Source organism: Nilaparvata lugens, chromosome 8 (assembly GCF_014356525.2).
Source record: "Nilaparvata lugens isolate BPH chromosome 8, ASM1435652v1, whole genome shotgun sequence".
Classification (NCBI taxonomy): domain Eukaryota; kingdom Metazoa; phylum Arthropoda; class Insecta; order Hemiptera; family Delphacidae; genus Nilaparvata; species Nilaparvata lugens.
Genome location: NC_052511.1, coordinates 31,397,187 through 31,416,295, shown reverse-complemented (window position 1 = coordinate 31,416,295; position 19,109 = coordinate 31,397,187). Strand labels below are relative to the sequence as shown.

Here is a 19,109-nt window from a genome sequence, read left to right as displayed (position 1 = left end):
GATCTGATGCCGTGAGATCATAGACTAGGAAAAAACTGCTACACAAAAACTATGTCAAAGCAGTCAATTAAACTAGCCTAAACGATTGATGACTAATACACACTGACCACTGACCATGTTTCATTTCTATTGATTAGTATTGATTTCACGCGGCACTCAATACACTCAACAGTTGAGTAATCCATTACTTGAAATTCAGTAACACACCTTGGCCTGATTTTCCAATATGGCGTCCACATGTGGGGATGTCGTCAACAATCACAAAACTTCACGACATTGTGCAATAATCAACTAAATAGGAGCACCCTTGCGTCACATGGGTTTTGCACACATACTCGGTAGATCACACATACGGGCGCACTTTGTCATATGAGGGCAGGCAATCACCAACCTCACAGCCCACACAATAGTGGCTATCAACCAATCAGATAACACCGAAATCAACTCAATTATTGAAATTCATCAGACAACTACAAGGCCATGTGGAATTAAAATTCATCAAGAATTGCGACAAATACTAACTTGGCAATAACCGTTTCGAACAATTCACACAGGCTAACGTACTCGGTTTTGTAATAGATGAGATATACAATCAAATAACGTAATATGTATGATGGTCAACGTCGTTTTGAAATAAGATTTCACAGCCACATGAACAGTACATGATAATTTTAGATTGGGATAGGTTATTTAGAGCAGGTAGCTGATTCATTTTTGCTTCCAATGTGTGGGTTGTATGCTAAAATACTATCGGTTTTTCACAACTAATTCGCCCACTTAGTTAAAGTTCAGATAAGCTTGGATATTCTTGTAGGTTCTAATCTTGAGGTAATTGAGCAGTAGACTTAGCCTACTTTCAATTAGTGAAACAGTAAAGTCCGAGAGCTTTGAATAATTCATCACAATAAGTAACTTAATATAATAATTTATTGACTAGTAGGAGCTTGAACCCAAATTTAATTAGCTGTAATGTAGCAAACGACAAGAAGGCTTCTGATTTTCATTGTTGGCAATGGTTTTCAAATGTCGGGAACTTAATTTATTAGTGGGCTTTCTATAAATAAACTTATGAATTCTGCTTTATAGTAGAAATAGATGATTCACTATTAAATTCTGAATTATTCCACCAGATAAGTAGATACTACTGAAGTCCTATATGAATCCTGTTAATGGGGATAGCATTAAAAACTACCAAGCATAGAAATATAATAGCTGAATATTCCGAAGGAATAAGGAATATTGATGTATCTAATGCATTCACACAACATAGAAATGGAACAATGAAAATGTAATATCAACAAAGTTATGAGAAAAGTGGAAATTTTGTGCGTGGACTTACACTAGCAAGAGTAAATCTAAAATGGGGAATGTATTGTTAATATCCAAGTTAACATGGATTTTTACATTGAATTCGGTCTTCATTGCATCCCATACTTTTCTGACTTCAGAAGAGATAGTGATCTGGGTTCAATTTTTGTAGTGCATCTTTGAGAATTTTTTTTATTATAGGAGTAGTTAACAAGCTTTACAACCGAATATTCCTATGACTGAGCACTGGAGACAAACGTCTATTTTAATATTAATTTCACAAAAATTTGTGTTGGAAAAATAGAAGTAACTATAAGAAGTATGAATATAGATGAATATAGAAGTAACGATATACCAGCCAAGCTTTTTAGATACAGTAATATATTTTCTTGTATATTAATAGACAATACAGCTTCTGCATAAAATATAAATTGCTACTGCAGGATTAAATTATTGTGAGATCCACTTTGAACTGTCAAAATTGGATAAATGGAGAATAATGATTTTATCTATAAGCAATGCTGACAGTCTGAAGAGAATCCCACTAATAGAAAGCCACCTTCGCCCAGAATCTAACCTTGTAATTATAAGCCAGACTGCGAACAAACAAAACGAAAGGCAATTACTTTCGTTGAATATTCCAGCATGCAGTCGACCGGTTTCAGTGTCGCCAAATAAATTAATACGTTTTGTATTTAAGCTTCCTGCTTTGATCAATAATAGTTGATAATATAGTTATTATTGGATCGTGAATACCAGAACAGATTTAAGTTAGCAAGACTTGCTATATCCTTCTAACACCCTCTAGAAGTTTGTTTTTCCCTATGAATACACCAGTTTGCTCTATAATACTCATTGTTGAAGTTATTCATGAGTTCCAACACTCATAACATTCATTACAAATAAAGCATTTTTGTAATTTTCATTTGCAATGGGAAACTTATTTCATCTTATTTTTCAGTTTTATTCCAACCTAAGTATATCATATTCATTCTTGACAATAATTGATTATTACTTATTATTTCAATGATTTATTGTGATCATGAATGAATGTCTGTTAAGGTGCGTACAGATATACGCGCCTCCAACACGCTCCGCACTCGATCCACAAATGCTCCGCACTCGCTCCGATCATGAACGTTACAGGAGATGTTAGCTCTTCTCGCGTTCCACACTTGCTCCCCGGTCGATCATCAATCAATCTGCTCTAGTGACGTTCGATTGCGGAGCAGAGCGAAAGTCTGTACGCACCTTTAGGTAGAGGGGGATACATTCATCTTTAGTTGAAAAACTAAACTACAGTTTAATTTGACCAAACTATACTAATTAACTGAGCTCATACTTTATTACTATAGTGGGATTTAGGTTATATATAGTCCAGCACCTTAGTTTGCTATCCTTGTCTATCATTGGAAAAACTATACAAAGCAGATAGCTCTATCCTTTTCCAACTCCGCACCGTTTTTAGACCATGTAGAAGAAATATGATGAACTAGTAAAATGAAAACTCATTATAAATCATGAAAAGATGTATATTTTTTTGGTGAATGTAATATATTTGAGATATAATTAATAACTTTTATCACAGCTATATCTAATATAAAATGCAGTGGACAAAAAACATGACAACTATGCCGTCCTATAATTTCTACCGACTGTATAACGTGAATCTCACTACACAGGTACATACACTACCTAAAAAGGTACAAACTATACCTGTATACCTTTTAAGAAGATCAATATTACAGTTTTTAGTGCTTATTGAGAGCAATTCCATTACTTGAAATTTCATTTTTATATGTTGTGTTCACACTAAAAATTAGACAAGTAAAACAAACATAGCCTAACCTACTTTTTGGAATAAGTCATCACTTAAATTTGAAAGAGAAAATATAACACAAGGATTGCCTTATGCCCCGTTTCACCAACCTTGGTCAAGGCATTTGTACATGGTTAAAGTCTATCAGCTGATCAAATCAGAAATAATTCGTTCCACCAACACCAGTTAAGTTTAACCACGGTCAAACCAATGGTTAAGTTTGACTGCCGCCGAACGAGCGATCAAATTATTTTAACACGGTCAAAAGACTGGTTCGATCAATTTCCTTGCTTGTTTGTAGGTTAACATTTATGTTTTTGACGCAAAGAGAAATTTCAAAGTTTTTAGTGGGATTGAATTTAGTTGTAGTTAATTATTTATTAGGCCTGTTCTCGGAATCTTCTAATTATTGAATTATTATAGTATAGAAAATAAAGGAAGATTTTGAATTGAAGATTTGCTTTACTCTTTTATTACAAAGTAGAATTGGAATGTTTTATTGTTCATAATAAAAAATTGTCAAAATTGATGGTGATTTGTAAATCTCTTTGTACGAGAGTATTCAATTCATATTTGAAATATTATTATAGATGTGTGACTATACAAAACGTCTGTGCCAGGAGCGTATATAAGAAGGGGACCCAGTGGGCCCGCCCCGAAATAATGAATATGAAGAAAAATCAGTACAGTAATTATTACAGAAAAAAGTACATTAATCTGAATTTTTGACGGCCTGACGGTTAAGTAAAAAGGGCATTCAGCGCAAATTACCCTCTGAATATGAGAAGCAAAACTGATATGAGTATCATGGGGTGTTTCTATATTTACTATATTACAGCATTTGATTTGGATTTTCGTTTAATAATAATTATTAATTTATTAGCATTTGAATAATTGCAATATCTCAGTAATTTTCATCCATCAAAATCAGATGTAGCCAATAGCAAGCCAGCAAACATGTTGGCCAACTTCAGAAAAGTACAGTTTCAAGAGTTGACCATGTTCAGATTCGACCGACGGAGTTTTGATCAATCCCGAGGTTGGTGGAGCAGTTGTATGTTTGAACGAGTGATCAAATTTTGACTATGGTCTAATTGACCATGGCTAGGCTATATTTGATCAAGGTTGGTGAAACCGGGCATTAGTATTTTATCTAGCAATGTTTTCACATTATCAGTGTCGTTTCTTACATGGATAAATAAACTGTGACTTGAGTGGTATCCCATTGGTCAATTATGATATTCTGTTTACTCCGATGAATTAATCTCAGCCGACGACAAAATAATAACTAATTACCAGGTAATAGAATTTCCTAGTACCATAGGTAAGGAAAGTATTGCTTTCCGAAAAAAATTAAGGTACCCCAATTCCCAAATTTCTATACGTTTCAAGGTCCCCTGTCAAAAAAGTGGTTTTTGGGTATTCATCTGTGTGTGTGTGTGTGTGTGTGTGTGTGTGTGTGTGTATGTGCGTCTGTGTACACGATATCTCATCTCCCAATTAACGGAATGACTTGAAATTTGGAACTTAAGGTCCTTACACTATGAGGATCCGACACGAACAATTTCCATCAAATGCAATTCAAGATGGCGGCTAAAAGGGCGAAAATGTTGTCAAAAACAGGGTTTTACGCGATTTTCTCGAAAACGGCACCAACGATTTTGATCAAATTCATACCTAAATTAGTAATTGGAAAGCTCTATCAACTTCCACAAGTCCCATATCTGTAAAAATTTCAGGAGCTCCGCCCCATCAATGCAAAGTTTGATTTTAGATTCCCGATTATCAGGCTTCAGATACAATTTAAACAAAAAATTCCAAGTGGAAAAGATTGAGAATAAAAATCTCTACAATTAATGTTCAGTAACATTTTCACCCTAATTCGAAAATAAGATCGAAGTTCGAGAAAATAAGATTATTAAATTACAAACTGTTGGTAACTGTTGATTCTATTAAATTATTCACTATGAAGAGATAGCAGACCTCGTGTGTCCACAGCGTTATGTCCTGTCACCAGCTGGCTCAAATCTTTGAATAGTTGACTTGAGATGCGCGGGAACACTAGCGTCAGGTGATCAATTTTCAAGGAAAGTTGTGTGAGTGTGCCACACCAGATTTTTAATGTGGTAGAGGTAGAGGTGGTTAAGTTGTAGAGTGGACATTCCAGTCCAAATTTCGCCACGTCAAAAGATAAAAATGTCATTCTATTCTTTTAATTTTCAATGTGTTTTTGTGGCGGACACAGGTCAGTGGGTGGATCGGTGGCTGAATGGAGTCCGCAGTCATCAGGGGGAGTCTGTGTGGCGTCCAAATACAGCAGCATCGACGGCTCCTGTAACAATGTGCTGCATCCCGATTGGGGAATGGCCGGCTCCAGTTTTCTCCGACTTTTGCCGCCCAAATACGGTAAGCCACCATTTCATATTATTGTTGTCATTCATCAGTATGTCACCAAATCTGTTACACAATCGATCGATTATAATTTGTACTTTCTATTTCAATCATCAAGGCATTCCATTAAAATACTATTACTATTCAAAGGAGGCCTTATTGAGCTACTGTAGGCTCTATTCTATTGCCATAGTAGACCTGTATTACTATTCAAAGAGGATAGCTCTTAATCCATCTATTTGTCCATATTAATCAACAACACGTTGGTTAATATGTTTGATATTCAAAGAATGTAGGTATTATTTGGTTTGAAGTGAAGTAAATTTTTCCAAGAGTTCATGAATGAGAGGGATTTGTATGGAAGTCTGACAGCTATGTTTTGTAACGGTTCACGACTGTAGTTTACGTGAAACACGTTTCAATTGATTATCAATCAATATTGTTTATGCCAACAGTTATGTAGTAGCATAATTCCCAACTATTATTTAAGATATTGTTTTTCTATTGTAATCTGTTCATATTCATGTGAGTATTTAGAGTTTAAGATGTTGATTATTTTGAGTATACAATAGGGTAGATTCGAAATATTTACTTTTTACATAAAAAGTGGAACATTGTGCTCAAAGATAAAATTCACAAGCGATGACTTCGCGCAAAGTAAATTCTTCTTCAACTACTATGGAAAGTTGTATTTTACTTCCTGGGACAAAATACTGAAGAATCACTTATTGTTCTTATGGACTAAAAGTGATCAATTCTATCAGTAACAATTAATGTCCAATTAACTAGAAGTACGGTAACCCAATTTGGATATGGTGGGATAGACAATACTAACGGTAAGTCTGTAACGTTATAAAATAGCAACTCCTTTTAAATGTGATTTGAATAAATCTTGTGTCTACGCCTGCTAGCGTTTGTAATTGTTTTGCAGCATAGTATTTGATCAAAAAGAAACAATATTCGCAAGTTCTTCTTAAGGAAGAAAAAGTTCCACTTTTAATAGGTGTAATAGTTCTTAGATTACAATATTAATTGACCGAGCGAAGTGAGGTCTAAGATTCAAGTCGACGGTTTGGCATTTCTCTTAATGTTTTTAAAAATGTTTAATTGATTAAAAGTTTATATGTTTATATGTTGCGCATTTATGGTGAAACGCGGTAATAGATTTTCATGAAATTTGACAAGAACGTTCCTTTTTTAATTGCGCGTCGACGTATATACAAGGTTTTTGGAAATTTTGCATTTCAAGGATAATATAAAAGGAAAAAGGAGGCTCCTTCATACGCCAATTTTACCGTAAAAATCAGACTATAGAATTATTCATCATAAATCAGCTGTCTAGTGGACTATAATACTACCCGTTCAAAAACATTGAACATCTTGAAAATGTATCTTTCCATTAACGTTAGTAGATAGTTGACTACAATACTACCCGTTCAAAAACATCGAACATCTTGAAAATTGTATCTTTCCACCAACGTTGTAGACAGTTGCAGCCAGACCTGATAAATGCGCTCACACTCACATTCCGAGACGACACGTCACGGTACGATATAGGACAGAAAGCTCTATGTTTATTTAGGATTTTTTCTAGACATTTTTAATTGATAAATTATTTATTATTTTTTGAGAAAACAACAACAGGTCAATGTAACTCACTGAGCGCGAGGTCTACTGTTCACAGAACTACTAGTCCCTATGAAAATAATAAATATTATGGAATGCATGAAATACTGATATAGATGGAATTAAATAGAGAATGCATTTATTCAAATGCTAATTGATATATAACTATTATTTAACGAAAATCCTAAATAAATGCTGCAAATCACCCCGAAGACTTCTGCTACTGCAGACATTGACAACAGGGTTAACAGCTAGATGGAAATTCGATGAGAACTACTATCCAAAAATTAGTTGCCAGTCCGGGAATCGAACCCGGTACCTCCCAATTGCTAGTCAGGAATGCTCACCCTTACACCAAACTGAAAATCTCTGGATAGCAGTGACAGTGACAGTGATTGAGTTTCTGATTAGTTATTGTTTCCACGTATTGCATAACTGCACCAGCTCACATGTCCTATAGCGAGATTCACTTTGGATTGTCAGCATTGGCTGAATGGGAAGCATTGGCGATATATTTACAAGATGCTGACATTTAAAATTGCAACTCACTGCCAGCGGAAACTTGAAGATAACAAGTGGTTGTAGACTTGGCTCCTGGACAACAACCTGTTAACTGACTTGTGACCAACAACATTCACCGCTGCTTTACTCATGAGATAATTTCGAATGAACGCCCACTGCAATGATATACCTCAAGTAATAGAGGCTAATAATAGGAGCTAACAGTCGCTGACACTAATTTTCACCGCTTGAGAGCATTGCTGTTGCTGACTGAGCATTCTATGACAATGTGTATTCCAATACGCCGCCTGTACATACAATTTATTAGGTAGCCTTTATAGTCACTTCCTCAACTTTCACATTTCAAAAATGGAAAAGTTTTTATGGAATACTATATATTGTATTTTCTGCAATTATTGAATGTGAATCAGTGATCAAGTACTTGTAATTATTGTATTATTCCCAATGGTTCATTTGATGGAAAGTTTTTATGGAATACTATATATCGTATTTTCTGCAATTATTGAATGTGAATCAGTGATCAAGTACTTGTAATTATTGTATTATTCCCAATGGTTCATTTAATGAAACTCAACTTGCTCACAAGCTGTATACAAACTAACATGATGCTTATAGGAAAAACTTGACTTCTTTATTTTTATAGAGTATGAGGAATTGATTTTTCATCATCAATGAATAAATTGAAAAGTCGTTAAAATAGAGTATTCAGTTTCCGATAATCAGGAGGAAATACTGTACGAAATTTTGACAAGCAGATTATGAATTTCCAAAATATAAACAAATAAGAAATTGATGACCGTACTCATAAAAGTTGAGAAGTTGTTGTCAATTTGAAAGGTAATATTTCTAAATCTGAAATCAATGAAAATAGCAAAGCTTTCTCAAATTACCTTTCTCATCAGATTTGTAACTTGGCACTAGAATCTTACATCTGCACACGACATGTTTGTGGATCACACATACCGTATAGAAACAAGATCAAACCTAAACTGGTCTTTTTCAGTTTTCCCTCAAATATACGGTACTGATAACTATGTCTTAACTCCGCCTAATAAAGATTTGTTTTATTTAATTTATGTAGAGTTTTCCAAGAAAAACCAAAGAGCGCATTCAGATGACCAAATATGCTAAGCCTTCTTGGAAGGCTAATCTTTCATTCTCAAGAAGCTCAAGAGACAACCTATAAGCCTGGAATCCGTCGACGTCGAATGAACAAGTAATGTCGAATAGAATGCAATATTTTGTAACGCATAATGTAGGTAGACTCGATCACATAAACAGGAAAACTGAAAACTAATGAACTAACCAAAACAGAAACCCCAAAAATGCTTGAGGCATATATGACAAAGAACTTCCTGATTATTGAAATACACGAAATGATAAATACAGATCAGATTACTATAGAGTCAAGAATGCTGATAATACGAGGAAAATAGTTATGAAAAATAGTATTCCTTATTATAAGTGCGTAAATCATTATAATAGTATAAAATATGCTTTATAATTGATTGAAGCTGATATCACCATCAGAACTGCGCTCCTTAAATACAATCAAAAACAAAACTGGGAAATACAACGACACAAATTAATAAATTAGCTTACTTAAAGAAAAAATATAATGTTTCCACATAAATACAAGTAAAGAACGAGTACCACAATACAATATGATCAAGAACATAGAGCAGTTATGCTCTCATCATTTTGAGATGATCTCAAAACATAAATTGGCAAAATTATAATAATCAAATTCCGCTAAGTAAACAATGATCGCTGATGTAATAGTCCTTTCAAGAAAACATAAACATCTTCTCAAGGGTAATAAAACCAAGAAGGTGGATGAAAGGAAGTTGATTAAGTAACAAACTAGACCTAATCTCGAAGCGCACGGAAACCGAAACTGAATACGTAAGGGAAAGTGGAAGACGAAAGTGGAGACCGATATACAAGGCCAATGACACTGCACCGATCCACGTAACGACAACTTAGCATCTCAAGGTTCGTCCAACAGTTTCTGTGTTAACAGGTTCTTCCGACCAGGCCAATCAAACCTCTACCTACAGTATATACATAGCTTACAGTCCATAAGATATAGACACACAATAGAGGTACTACGCCGTGTAGTAGGCTACATAATATTTGGATTCGTTCACCCTTTCTACTGCTATAAAACCGAATACCGGTATATGTTTAGGCTATATTTAATTGAACAATCAATCAATTTACTTCCCAAAGAATGATGAAATATATACATAATAATCTATATATAGGTATAGCCTAATGCCCTAAAAAAAGAAATATACCTATACATTACATAGTTATTAGTACCTAAAATATAAATATATGATAAAAACACTTCACTTATATGGGCTACTTTTGTACAGAAACAATGACACTGCACCGATCCACGTAACGACAACTTAGCATCTCAAGGTTCTCTACTTTTGTACTTTAAAAACAATATAAAAGCTTGTAGTGCCCTTTATTATGTCAGTTTTGGGCTATGTCTGTTGTCTTCTCCCAATCATATTATATATAATAATTATTATGATTTGTGATTGTCAATGAAATAAATACATTATTAAAAGTAAACTTATTTTTAAGTTTTTAATAATAAAGGGTACTACAAGTTTTTATTAATAAATATATGATCTATTTATAGCATACTGCTACGCCGGGTTAATTTGTTCAACGTGTCCAACCTATTGCTACAGAGTAATCTAATCTAATCAATCTTACAATCAAATCTTATATTTTATACACAGACTGAACGTGAATATACAGACCAAATTTGTCATTTTTCATATTATACACTTTTTTACACATAGATATTTATGGTAGTTATTTAGGTAGGCTACAGGTATTTAAACTTTCGTGTATGAGTAAAACTACACTTATCATGCAGTGTTCCGATGCTACTCATGTCCGACATTTCTTGTGGATCATATTACGGACATATGTGTGGCACCATTCTAGGCTGTTGGCATACGTTATCAGATTGGAGTGGGATCGGAACGCTGCATGGTAAGTGAGGCTTGGACTTGACAGTATTAAGGCCGGGACACATATAACCGCACCGAGCCCGCGCCGACGTACGGCCGAGCTTAGCCCGCGACATGGTGATGGTGGTAGAAGAATGCACAGTCATATCCGTGCGACAGCCGAGCGGCAGCAGTGTCTCAGTTCTGTAGTGCTACTGTGGTCTGATTTCTGAATGTGTTAAACTATTGTTAATAATATAACACTATTAATGCTTGTTACATCCGATTTAAATTTATATTTTTCAATTTTAAACTAATTACCTGTAGACACAGAAGATAAGGATAATAGTGCTGGTATATATTTCGGTACATAACAATGCAATCATCAGACATATATTGGAAATACATATCAGCAATATAATTGTTATCTTCTGCCTTCCGCATTTACACGTAATTAGTTCTAAATTTTAAATTTAAAACACAGTCACGGGTTCCTTCTTTTATAATTTTTGTTGTTTATTTTATTATTTATTATATTATGTCTATTATACCTTTGGCTTAACTTATTTGGTTCTACTTTTACTTTTGGTTTAACTTATTTTTCTGTTCAACCATATTTCTCATCACTTTGATCGTACAAAACTGGAAAATTTCGTATCTCTTCAATAAGCTCTTCACTCTCTCTGTTAAACGAGGCCGCACCGTCACCGTCAAAAAGTAAACTGAACTAGTCGGTGACGGCACGGGCACGGCTCGGGCAACAAACACGGTGACGGAGCTGACGCGGTGCGGTAATATGTGTCCCTACACGTTAAAAAGTCATTGTTTTCTGACTCGCCATAGTAGGTCCGACACTCGGCCGTACCGCGGCGCGGGCTCGGTGCGGTTTTGGTGTCCCGATCATGAACTGTACTGTGTATAGATTTCCAGTCAAGTAGTAAATAGTGAAGTAGTATATTTCTAGAACTTTCGATCTTCCTACCGCGACAGATTGGGTTGATTTTTACGAGACCGGGTAGGATGGGGTGTGTATTATTAAATTCACCTAACCTTACCTACCGAACCTAACCTAATCAAGTAAGACCGCCTCTGACCAGCATCCGGCTCCAAATGTTTCGTAACCAATCAGATTGTTACAAATGATGCGATTCGAGTATGGTGGGTGAGGAGAAAAAGAGGAGTTTTGTGTTTAGTTGTGTGGGAGCTTTCTCCCCGACATGGAATGTTGGAAGAAAGTTGGAGCCGGCACTGAGTAAGCTGACACCGTTCCGAACAATGCGCTATGATTTTACATTGTGCTGTGTGCCGTATGTCGGATGCTCATTATATACGGTGCCTATGTTTTTCACTAGGTGCGTTTACAACTTTTTTAAGTACGTTCTGAGATACAAACACGCAGCCTACGTCGACTCTACTATGATCCATTGATAATATTTTTTTAGAACTGACAGACTTATTACAGTTTATTACTGTACAATGAAATTCAATTTCTAAAGATTTACCTTGCAATAATATTAAGTAGTGAAATGAAATAAAAATAGTTCAGTAACGCACCCTCTTTATATTTAATAAATGAATAATTTTCATTTCATTTCAATGAAAATTTAATTGTAGTAGCCCTATAAAGGAGAGTGAATAGCTTACATCCAAGTAGTGTTTGAATAAGTGCGAATAAGGAGTAAATGGATAATATGTATATCGATATTCAGAAATAACTGATACCGGTATTGCAATCTTTCTCCGAAAAAAACAAATGTGTAGGCATTTTTCCAAAAGAGAAATGAAAAATTATGAAATGTCTTTAATTGGAAACATTTACTTATCAAATTGATCAATGAATCAAAATTTTATAGGTACGAATTTGAATAGTACTTAAGAGAAGAGAATTGAAAACGGAAGAATTTACATGAAAAAGATGCATAATTAATTGCATAGAAATTTGGTTTATTTCTCCAGAGATAAATTCACAAGAAATATGAGAGGATTTTTTTATTAATCAGATGAATTTGGAATTGACAATAACTGTCAAATCAATCCAATTGCAATTACCGCCTTTAAAAGATGATCTAAAGAAAAATGTCAGAAGTAAGAAGTTATTGGTCAAAGGTCATATCTGATCATGAATGCATTAATTCCGCCGTCCTCTATGGAAAAAAGATTAAACGGTAAGAGTTTTCAGAATTAAGAGCAGAACGAATGAAGAGTTTTGGGTTGAGCCTGTTCTCTTACAATATTATACAGCTTAATATTAATAGTTATTGGCTTAATGAATGAATTAAAGCAAAGTTTTCAGAGACTAATAATATTAAAGAGAGAAAGAATGAATATTCAATGAGGCCTTTAAATTCTTATAGAATTATATAATTGACGAAAAGTTCTTACCTCTCGATCCATCCATGGATAGTCATACAAGTTTATATCCTGTAATCAGCGTAAAGTCCTTCATAATGCAACAAATTCTCACACCAATCGTTATTCTTCGAAATTCTTCTACACGCTCTGAAACAAATAATTGGAAAACAACTGTAGATTATATTATACAAGAGCTGCATATATTTCATACATACAGGATGAAATAATTGAAAGGTAGTGTAGCTGCAGAAGGAGTGACAAAATTGAAAAGATAGAGGAGACATGTTTTGCCAAACAAACGAACAATCAAATAAACCATCTGAGCGCTGCAGAAATTTACATAATACTGCGTTGACACATGCTTTTTTGCTATTGTGCAATGCACTCATGTCTCTGCAGCTATGCAGGTCAAATTGGTGTATCCGCTTTATTGAACAGACAGTGAAAGTAAAACACTTTTGTTCAGCATTTACAAAGTTTTGAAGGAAACTTTTTGCCGGTATCATTACTATTGTGGCATTGGAATCTACCAGTATCGTTGGTATTGTAGTATTGAAATAGAGCATAGATAAGGATGACCTTACTCAACTGAAGAGAAGAATTAAATAGTGTTTCGTCTCTTGATGTTCTAACACAATAGCGGCAACAAAAACAGTTTCACGGATTGATATGTTATTCTTCTCAGATAATAGATGAGATTTTAGCATATAAATTCCATAACTATGGATTTGATTGCTTAAAATTGATTTCGACCGCATGAACTGGTAGGAATTCATAGACTATGAATTCATAGTTTATAATAATTCAATGGTAAGATGCATGCTCTTGAAACACTTAATTGCATGAAACTGTGAATGATTTCAATGTTATGTTTATTGTGAAACAGACAAAATGAAGAAAAGAATGTCAGACAATGAATTGTTTTTCACAATGTATGTTTTTCAGTTACAGTATTGTCAATAATAAATATCCTATTATTTTCATCACAGTAAATCATCTTTCAAGAGTAAATCCAGTTCTCAATATACAATATAAGTAATTCAATATACATCCTATAATCAAGCCATAAATACGAAATATAAATCTACTTATTAATATTATTTGCAGGAATCGAGAAAGATTTTTCAATATCAGTAACAATTATTTCAAATATAAATTGTATTCAGTGCTACCTATATTGACTGAAGAAACTTGATAATCTGCAAATATGTTCAAACTTGTCTCAATTCTTGTCAACTTAGATTAGATTCTAAATGACATATTCGATGAATTACATTCGATAATTACTATTACAAAATCGTGAGTCGTTAATGTAGAGAAGAAGAAGAACGTAACACGTGACACAATTCTCACATCATTAAATTTACCAAAGCAGCAACAAGAACACGAGGTAATACGAGATTCACTTTCAACTATCAGCAATCCTCGCACTTAACATCAACGCTTCACATACAACCAGTGCTGACAGTTTCAAGTGAATCAGACTGCAGGAAAAGTAAAAGTAATGGTGATACAGTTTCCGTTTTTTATTACGGTGTCAAGGTCGAGAGCAACCCAGTCAAGGACAACTTCTCTTTTCTTTTTATTTTCCTTTTTCCTTGCGATTCGTTCACGCGCGCGCACCGGAGATAAATAAAATATTAGCGGTTGCGAAACCGTGGCAAACGTCTTGAAAAGGAGAAGGTAACTAACTGCTGGAGCCTACAAGTAACGGCTGCTGTCTTACCATCTTGGTTTTCCCACTGGCAGTTAGATCTCCAAGTCACGCAACATTGATTCTGTAATTAGTCAATTCGAACAAAGTATTGGCGTCTATATTAACTTATGGGCAACAGTCTTGGCCGTCTAGATAAAAAGTCTCAATTAGCAATGCTATGTATATCACTATGCTCTAATAAGTATATTATATTGCCCCTTCAACAAATTATGGATTCAATTAAAACCGAGTTGAAATTTCATTAGGGAGTTTAAATTAGTTCTAAACGTCAACTGGGTCATTATTTACTTCTAAAGCATTGGCTAAGAAACCAACAAGGATTTGGAATAGTGGAAGACCAATGATTAGTCTTTTTTGTTTCAAATAACTATTATACTTTCCCATCAAATTAAAAATCACAAAATATTACTGTAGAATGTCATCTCTTTTTCACCAAGAATCAAACAAAGAAAATGCGATGTAAGTGGAAAACTAACAGCAATCTTGTTTCAAGGATTATGATGTATTGGAAGACAAGAAGCAACTATCAGAACTCTTTCATCACCACATTTTATAACGATGTGAAGTGGGGCTAAAAAATCGATCATTTTCGGCATTCAAGAGGAGAATTGAATTTAATAAAAATAATAAAATACAAATGAGAACTAATTAATCATAATATTATAATTCTCTACTTGGAAGGAATACGATAGAAGTTCTAAGAGTTAAATGATATATAAATGAACTGGGCCTACATGTATTTTCCAAATAGCTTATTGACATTGATCGTATTGATAGATAAATTTCAGTTTAAAGTCGTTTGAAAAAGTATTATGAAGTGGATAAATCAACATGCAAGCGTAAAAGGAAAAGAATAACATGAACAGAACCACAATACACATGAGAAGCTCTATTTTTTTAATGTATATTTTTGTGATTTAAAACTTTAATTTTCAATGCATAAAACGAAGAGGTGGTTTTTTGCTTCCCCTATATTCTGAATAATATCCATGAGTAAGGTTTACCAATTTGAGGATGGGAAAAGTTGTTCTTCAATAAATTCCGTACTTTGTTTCAGATGAGAGAACGCCGCAGAATCCTCCATCAGAAAGCATGATGGCATTCATGAAAAGAATTTCTAAAAAGGGCCATCACGAGTATGTTACGAGTATGCTGCCTGTATGGGCTGAGATGGTACAACACGATATTTCCACTTTTGTGTATGGTAAGCCAGATTTAAAAAAATCCCTCCTCAGAAAATAACTATTAGTATTGAGAAAATTATTTCTACTAAAGATTTTGTAGTATATTATAATAAATAACTTTCCCGTTCAAGGTTTCCATTCTTCTTTTTTTATTTGTGATTGTTATACATTACTGTACCAGGAATAGGATATTATTCAACAGAATTGTGTTTGAATATCATTAACAGAGTTACTTATCATTTGTAATTGTTATTGCAGGGATAAAATATTATCAATGCAGGAATATTATTAATTTACTGAAGAAGAAACCAATAAATTCATGCTTATGAATACCAAATAATTCTAATTTTTTCATGTCTGACTTGCATAATAATCTCTCTCTCTCTCTCTCTCTCTCTCTCTCTCTCTCTCTATATATATATATATAATATATATATATATATTATATATATATATATATATATATATACTCTATATATATATATATATATATATATATATATATTATATATATATATATATATATATATACTCAATCACTGACTCACTCACTCACTCGCAGAACTAAAAATCTACCGGACCAAAAACGTTCAAATTTAGTAGGTATGTTCAGCACTAAGAACGGATTTGGAAAAATTTCCAAAGATACGCTCAAAATCTACGTTTTCCAACGTTTTCTCAGCTTTATCGATAACAAATGAACAGAAAAGATTAAAATTTAGTACAAAAGCTCAGCTAGGGTGTAATAATGTTGTGTTAGAAGGAATTTGCAATAACGTCAAAGATACGCCCAAAATCTGCGTTTTCCAGCGTTTTTTGCGCTTTCTCAGCTTTATCGAGAACAAATGAACAGAAAATGTTCAAATTTACTACAGAAGCTCAGCTGGGGTGTAATAATGTTGTGTTAGAAGGAATTTGAAATAACGCCAAAGATACGCCCAAAATAAGCGTTTTTTCCTTTCATCAAGTAAAAGACAGAAAATGTTGAAATTTGGTACAGAGGTTTAGCTAGGGTCTAAAAATTTTGCGATGAGGTGACTTTGATATTTCATCAAAGATACGCCCAAAATCAGCGTTTTCGCCACACTGCACAGAAAGCAGCTGTTTTCCAGTCCCTATGTAGATCTGAAAGACCTTGTTTGCAGACGACTCTCGTCTGTCGTCAGAAAAGGGTTTCTTTCCGGCCTAGACTGGAAAACGTACTCTTTATAGTCGCTAACATGGAAGTCCCTAGTTAATAAGTCATCTGCTAGATCGGGCGAGTGTCAACATTCTTCATCTGAAGTTGCAATTATTTCAGTTCGAGTTTCGAATCAAACTAATTCAGCATTCACTTCGCAACCATTTTTATTCAATTATTTATTGTTGATTAGCGCATTCCAAATTTTCAAAAATGCTTGAAGATGACGACGCCCGTGATATTCCAAGTAAAATTTTAAAAGAATCTGAGATCCTGACTGCAAATCTTCTACCACTAAAATCAAGAGATAGGTACAATAACTTAATGAGTATTCTTTATTTATTTTGTCAGCAATACCTGTAGTGTGGCGAAAAATATCGTTCACACCACGGGCAAAAATGTTTTTCCGGCTCTCAATCTTTTCTAGTCCTCGGCCTACGGCCTCAGACTTGAAAACCGATTTTGAGCCGGAAAAATCTCATTTTCTGCTCTAGGTGCGAAATATACTATTTTCTCAGCTTTTCAGCGTTTTCTCAGTACTTTGACTTTCTGATGGAATGTAGCATGCTCAAATGAAAAATGCAGGCGAGCGAAGCGAGCCCGCTGATCTCATTTTTGGACGATCCAGTCGGGGGTCCAGGGGGCGGAGCCCCTTGACTAGACAGATATGGCGAGCCTGATGGCTAATCCTATATAAATAGCATCAATGCTTGTATGCTTCCTATTCAACCATTACACTTTTGAAATAAATCCTACTATAGTTTCATTGATGATGCAGAAAATATTTGTTATTAAATTATAATACAGGCCCTCTCCTTAGTAATTGCTAATATTATTCATACTACACAACATGGATTTTTTACCTTGAAAATGATGAATGGGAAAATGAAATGACATCTTTAATCGCCCATTTTCAAACTTATTCTCAATTTTCAAGGATGAATTTTATCAAAGAAAGAGAGTTTATTGCAAATGATTTAGTGGCTTAACTCATCAGTTACCTTACCTAGTATTTTCATTTTTCCACTCATCATTTTCAAATTTTCAAGGTTAAAAAATCCATGTTGTGTAGTATGAATAATATTAGCAATGGCTAAGGAGGGGGCCTGTATTGTAATTTGATAAGAAATATTTTCTGCATCATCAATTGAACTATAGTAAGACTTATTTCAAAAGTGTAATGGTTGAGTAGGAAGCAAACAAGCTTTAATGCTATTTATAAGAAATGTTGACTGTTTAGAGGCAGTCTCCTTGTAGTGAATAATGATAATATAATACTAATTCATACTACAGTTACTATGTAACTATATACAGGTGGTAACTTTATATTGTAACTGTAATCCATACCAGTGTATAAATCATCTATGAACTCATCAAATTTTACAAGTTACGATTGTCCCATTTTTTGCAGATCAAGGAGGCATTGTGAACGGAGCCACCGGCTTCCTTGATGCGTCTCCTGTGTATGGCAACACTCAACAGGAGAACGACAATCTGCGCAGCCCGGGACAGGCAGAGCTCAACTTATCTGCATGTAGAAAGTGAGTTATCACTATTTAATAACCATTAACATGAAATAAACAACAAATAACAAAAAATAAACCACAGGAAAATTACAAATTATAATGATAGAAAAATGAGTTAAACTCAAATAGAGCAGCGAAGAAAAAATGAACAAAAAATCGGAAATACAAAAAAATTGTGCTCGAAGCGTTTCGCTGTGATCACAGCTGTGATGATACAATCTATGTATGACGACTATGTTATACATTTGTATATCATGCATTTTCTACTGTTAGTGGCCAGCCTAAAGATGATGATGATGATGATGATGATGATGATGAAAGATTAGTGAACATACAGCTTTTGGTTGGGTTCGAACAAACGGCAAGCGATTTTCAAGCTCATACAAGATACTTAGAGGAGTCGATTAGCAGCAGACTCATGTCTCTCAAATTATCATCACGAACACGGAACCAACTGCTTGCCTTGTTGATAATGATAATTATTATTAACATACCATTATTAATAA

At 34.2% G+C, this 19,109-nt stretch overlaps 1 protein-coding gene across 4 annotated transcripts in view; it reads left to right on the top strand.

Annotated features, from left to right (window-relative positions):
* LOC111046750 (peroxidasin homolog) overlaps nt 1-19,109 on the top strand; it is a 57,707-nt gene that overhangs the window by 15,160 nt on the left and 23,438 nt on the right. For all 4 annotated transcript variants that reach the window (XM_022332373.2, XM_022332372.2, XM_039434518.1 and 1 more), the window contains exons 3-5: nt 5,373-5,533; nt 15,771-15,917; nt 18,489-18,618. In XM_022332373.2, coding sequence (XP_022188065.2) covers nt 5,373-5,533; nt 15,771-15,917; nt 18,489-18,618 — 438 coding nt within the window. The remainder of the gene's footprint in view (nt 1-5,372; nt 5,534-15,770; nt 15,918-18,488; nt 18,619-19,109) is intronic.